Source organism: Lipotes vexillifer, unplaced genomic scaffold, assembly GCF_000442215.2.
Source record: "Lipotes vexillifer unplaced genomic scaffold, Lipotes_vexillifer_v1.1 scaffold835, whole genome shotgun sequence".
NCBI classification, from domain to species: Eukaryota; Metazoa; Chordata; class Mammalia; order Artiodactyla; family Lipotidae; genus Lipotes; species Lipotes vexillifer.
The window spans coordinates 1402367-1408169 of record NW_006774135.1 but is presented as its reverse complement, the minus strand read 5'-3'; the positions used below and the strand labels follow the sequence as shown (position 1 = coordinate 1408169).

The window sequence follows — 5803 nt, the reverse complement described above, 5'->3', positions numbered from 1 at the left end:
CCACCCCCGGCACTCAGACTCTGGCCCGGAGAGAGAGAGGAAATCCCTCAGGCACAGGCCGGCTGTGGCCTTGGGATGGAGAGAGGGGCTGAGCATCCGCCAGCCTCAGGCAGGGCCTCGGGAGCTCCACACCCCGTCCTCCGGGCCCTGGCGTCCCAGACTGGGTGGACGCCGCCCCCGGCCTTGGTCTTGGGGCTTCTCAGCTGTGCGCTTTCCCCGTAGAGACTTGCAATGAGGAAGCCCGAGGGCCCGGTGGGGATGGTGGAGATTGCAGGCCGCGCAGGGCGGGAGCACCGAGGCTTCCTGGAGGGAGGGCTGCTCCTACTGCTGCTTCTGGTGACGGGTGCCCTGGTCGCCCTGGGCCTCCTCTATGCCAACAGAAGAGGTGAGTGAGGGCGCCCCTCCCCTCGGGCCCGACACGCTGCTCACCGCCTCTTCCCCACGCGGCCTCGGCAACGTCTGTGTGCCCGCCCACCTGGATAAGCCAGCCATCGAGCGGGCAGGTGGGGTCTGCTCGGGGCACCAGGGGCTGCCAGGCTGTGCTGCAGCCTGGAGAGAAGGGGCACTGACCTGCGGGGGCCGGGGCCCTTCCAGAAGGCTCTGCCCAGGCGCCGGCCGGCACAAGGCTGGTTCTGCTGGATCTGGTCTGGCGGGGGCCCTGCGGGACTCCTGAGATGCGGCAGAGCGGGTCCCCACGCTGCATCTGCGCGGCACCCCCCCTCCCCTGCCGCACAGGGAGCTGCAGTTCCCGGCCTGCCCAGCAGCAGGAGCCCGCGCTCCAGCGCTGGGGACCCGCGGCACAGCATCCCTCCAGCCAGCGGGGCTCACCTGCCGCCTCCTGGGCAGCCATCCTGCAGAGAACCTGCTGGGATCCCCCTCGCGGCCTCCTGAAGGCCTGGGTCCCTTGCGGCAGAGCGGTTCCCCACGCTGCATCTGCGCGGCACCCCCCCTCCCCTGCCGCACAGGGAGCTGCAGTTCCCGGCCTGCCCAGCAGCAGGAGCCCGCGCTCCAGCGCTGGGGACCCGCGGCACAGCATCCCTCCAGCCAGCGGGGCTCACCTGCCGCCTCCTGGGCAGCCATCCTGCAGAGAACCTGCTGGGATCCCCCTCGCGGCCTCCTGAAGGCCTGGGTCCCTGGGGCCTCGTGGCTTCCCAGGCCCTGCTTTTTGCACAGTGATGGGTGGGGGCCAGGCCGGGGTCTTAGGGAGATGGGGATGCCAGGGCCACCCTGCAGGAACACCCCCACTCACAGTCCCTCCCCGTCTTCCCAAGGCCAACGTAGAGGAGCCTGGACTGTTCCCCCCTTGCGTCCGAAAGCACTGCGGGAGCCGGGGGAAGTGCTCGCCTGCCTGCACCTGGGCACCAGGTGGCCTGGGTCAAATGCCTTACTCCCGGCAGGCACAGCCTCGGGCACAGCTGGGAGGTGCAGTTGGTTCCTCCTGCAGGTAGGTGGGTGGACGGGTGGGCTCAGGACTCAGGAGGATCTGCAGGAGAAGCCCTCCCCACGGCCCCAACAGTAGGGCAGCACAGGCTTTGTTACTAGAATATTCCCTCACTGGCCAGAGCCACCTGCACTGTGGTGGGACCATCCATCCATCACTGGGCAAGGCTGTTTCTGAGAACCAGACGCGGGTGCTGCCTACAGATGTGGTGGGCGGCCCCTGCCCAGGGCTGCTCCCGCCTGACCAGGTGCCTGGCCGGACCCTGCCAGCCGCTGCCGTCTCTGGCCCCTCCGGGTCTCCTGGCAGAGTCGATGGACACTTCATCTCCATGGGCACGGGCCGTGGGGAGGGACCGCTCACTGCTCGGAGAGCCCTGGAGAGCCCAGACCCCAGGGAACCTCTGTTCAGGACTACTGGGCTGCAAACACCTGGTTGAGAGGCTTCCAGGGGACAGGGCTGACCCCCCACCCCACCCCAGTCCTCGTCTAGGTGGTACCAGCCTGACAGCAGGGACCCTCCCTGCCCAGCCTGCCTCCTCCTCGTGGTCCCCTAAATACAAGTGGGGTCTCTGCCAGGGCCCCTCAGACAGGACTCTGTGCCCCTACCCGCCCGAAATGACGCAAGCCGATCTCGGCCTCAGGTCCTGATGGAGCCCATGGAAGAGTTTAAATGCTGCATTATTATTTATTTCTAAAGACTTTCTCATCCACTATGGTTTTGTGGGGTTTTTTCATTGATTTATGAGTTATTTAGAAATCTCTCTTTTTAAAATTTCTAGATGCTTGGAGACTTTTTCTTAGTTACCTTTTTAAATTGGTTTCTAATTTAATTGCATTATTATCAGCAACCGTGGTTTATGTGATATTGATTCTTTGGTATTTGTTGAGGCTTGCTTTAGGGCTAATACAGGGTCAGTTTTATAAATAATCCACGTGTGCATGTGCAGTACACACAACCACCCTTAAGTGAAAGTGGAGATACAGACAGAGGTTTAGATGCATCCATTAGGTCAATCAAATCGTCTATATGTTTGTTTCTTTCCATTTTCTTGACCTTTCAATTATTGAAAGATGTGTGTGCTAAAACCTTGCCCTAGAGAACTATCAGTCTTCTTTGTGGTTATGCCAAGTATTAATTTGTGTATTTTAAGGTTAAACTATGGGAATTCCCTGGCTGTCCAGTTGTTAGGACTCTGTGCTCTCACTGCCGAGGACGCGGCCAAAAAAAAAAAAAAAAAGCCACATTATTATGTGGATGCAAATTTAGAATCAGTGTATCTTCACTCTGTATGATTATGTAGCGCCCTTTCTATCTTAACAGTGCCTTTTGCCTTAATATGTTTTGTTTTAAATTCTGTTTTGTCTGATATGAATTGGCATTTGTTCTCTATTTTTTCCATCCCTTTTCTTCGAGACTTTGTCTCTTTAGCTTTAGGTGTGTCTTTTGGAACCGTGTACAGCTGGATTTTGTCTCCATCTTGTACCCGGAGGATTTAGTCTATGTGTATTCACACAGAAATGTACGATTTTTTTCTGTTGTGTTCTTTTGTGTTTCTGATGCCTCTTCTTTCTCTTTCCTTGCCTTCTTTTGGATTGATCTATTATTTTTCACTCTGTTTTCCTGCAACTATCTTGAAAGTTTTATATTTCTAATCCTTTTAATGGTTACCTTAGTTTTTTGTTTTAATATTTATTTCAAAAGTTATAGATAAACCTTTTTCAGAAAATTGAGTGTTTTTTTAATAAAACTTTGAGTGGGACATACAACCCTACACCCACAATCCTGCCTCCTGGAATTCTGCTCCTCAGAAAGAGCCATACTCATTGTCTAGTGCAGAGGTCTGCAAACTATGGCCTGTGGGCCAAATCTGGCCCACTGCCTGTTTTTGTAAATAAAGCTTTATTGGAACACAGCTGTGTCTACTCACTTATGTATTGTCCGTGGATGTTTTCAGGCTACAAGCGCTAAGTTGAATAGGTGAGACAGAGTCTGTATATGGCTCACAAAGGCTAAAACATATATCGTCTGGCGTTTTACAGAAAAATATTGCCAACCCCTGGACTGGAGTGTCTAAGCCTCATCTGTGGACACTTCTCTCTTTATTGTCAGTGTTAGATCACAGGGAGGCATCGTAAGGTTGTGGTTAATACCCAGACTCCTAAATCTGACAGCCTGGTTGGGCTTGCCAGACCCCCAGATCCCAGCTGTGTGACCTTGGAACGTTTTCTTCACACCTCTGTGCCTCAGTTTCCTTATCTGTAAAATGGAACATAACATAGAGGCTTACTGGAGGGTTCAATGATTTAATACATCAATAACACTTAGAAAAATGTCTGTCATGCTATTTATGATCAGATTTAATAATAAAATATTAGATTTGTCATTGATTCCCTATCCATATTGTTATTGACATCCCGAATGGGCGGCAGATTTAGTTCCTTAAGCCACCCATGCTTCCACTGTCCCGGTATAGGTACATCATTGCTTTTGGATAAATCCATATGCGTCATTACAATAGTTCTACTGAGTATTTTTCACAGCTGAGCTATGAAGAATAGTTGGTTACATTTCCTTTCCTTGTTATTATTTTGTTTTCTTATCATTAATAGATATCTTGTTTAAGGAGTTTCATTTCTCTCCTACCCCTTTCTCTCTCTCTCTCTGTCTCTCTCTCTTTCTCTCTTCTCTCTCTCTCTCTCTCAGACTCTGTATACATATCTGTGGGATGGTTTGATATTACCCCAAAGTATTTGGGTGCCCTGTTCAGATTTTGTTCATTCTTTTACTCTTTGTGATACAGTTTGAAGAGTTTGACCCTAATTAGTCTTCAGTTCCACTGGTTCTTTCCTCAGCTGTATCCAGTGTGCTGGTCAGCCAGTCAAAGGAATTCTTCATCTCTAATAACATGCTTTTTCTTTCTGAGATTTCCATTTCCCTCTTTTTTATAGTTTCCATCTCTTTGTTGAAATTTCTTGTCTGTTCATGCATGTTATCCACCTTTTCCATTAGATGGAAACATATTAACATGTGAACCATAGTTATTTTGCAGTCCTTCTCTGATAATGCCAATATCTGAGCTATCTCTGAGTCTAGTTCTATTGATTACTTTATCTAATGGCAATGGATTGTTTTTTCTTGCCTCTGTGTGTGTGTGTGTGTGTCTCATACATTTTTACTGAATGTTAAACATCCAGAGAAAGAGCAGAGACTGAGGTAAACAGCATTTGCACCCAGAGACAAGCACAGTTGTTCTGTCAGTCTGTTAGGGTGAGAGATTGAATCCATCTAGTCAGGAGTCAGCTGATTCAGGGTTTTGTTTTCACTTTTGTCACCCTCGGTGCCCCACAGACTTCACCTTTCCCTGGCTGTGAGCAATGATTACCTGTGCTTAGAAAAATGGGCCTGCGGGGGCCAGAGGTTCCCCATTGTTCCTGCTCCAGCCTCAGCTCTCAGCAGTCCCTGGATGTGTGCAACACAGAGGGGTTCTCCATGCCTCTGCCCCTCCACAGATGGTAGGTTGCCCTTGCTTTTTATTGCTTCGCTCATGCTGGGGTGGGGGATCTCTGGTGTCTTGGCCCCGTCTCCGTCTTGCAGTGGGGGTGTCTCAGTATCCCTGCCCCGATCCCCATGTCCATCAAACTTTGCCTTATGCCTAAGTCCCCTGCCCCTCTCCTAGTGGCAGCAGACCTCAGCTTCATGTCGGTCTAGCACCCTGGGCTCACAGGGGTCTCCTGTGCCTCTCCCATGAGCAGAGGATTTTTTTTTTTTTGTGGCCTCTCCCGTTGTGGAGCACAGGCTCCGGACGCGCAGGCTCAGCGTCCATGGCTCACGGGCCCAGCGTCTCCGCGGCACGTGGGATCCTCCCGGGCCGGGGCGCGAACCCGCGTCCCCCGCGTCGGCAGGCGGGCTCGCAGCCGCTGCGCCCCCAGGGAGCCCGAGCAGAGGATTTTTAAATCTGAGTCTCCTCCAGGCCAGTAGCTTTTCATCTGGTCCATGGGAGTGAGAGGGTCCTACTACGCTCCCCTCAGTGGTTTCAAGCTCTTGCTTCCTACAAGAAGAGGGTCCAGGCAAGCAGGAGACGCCTCATGCTGGCACCTCAGCAGAAGCAGATAACCTCCTGCATGCCTGTGCCACTGAGGTGGACTCTCTGGTCTTCTGAGACCTGCCCCAGTTTTTCTCATTGGCACTTGGTAAGGATCCATGGAAATAACTGGTGGATGAGTGCAAAATCCCCCTGTGTTGGGGCTTCCCTGGTGGCGCAGCGGTTGAGAGTCCGCCTGCCGCTGCGGGGGACGCGGGTTCGTGCCCCGGTCCGGGAAGATCCCACATGCCGCGGAGCAGCTGGGCCCGTGAGCCATGGCC

At 52.8% G+C, this 5803-nt stretch overlaps 1 protein-coding gene across 1 annotated transcript in view; it reads left to right on the top strand.

The window, feature by feature from the left end:
• The first annotated feature begins 231 nt into the window (after positions 1-231).
• Positions 232-5803, top strand: part of MMEL1 (membrane metalloendopeptidase like 1) — a 32839-nt gene continuing 27267 nt past the window's right edge. Inside the window, 1 exon segment of the mRNA XM_007448977.1 lies at positions 232-385. Within this exon segment, the coding sequence (XP_007449039.1) occupies positions 232-385 (154 nt within the window).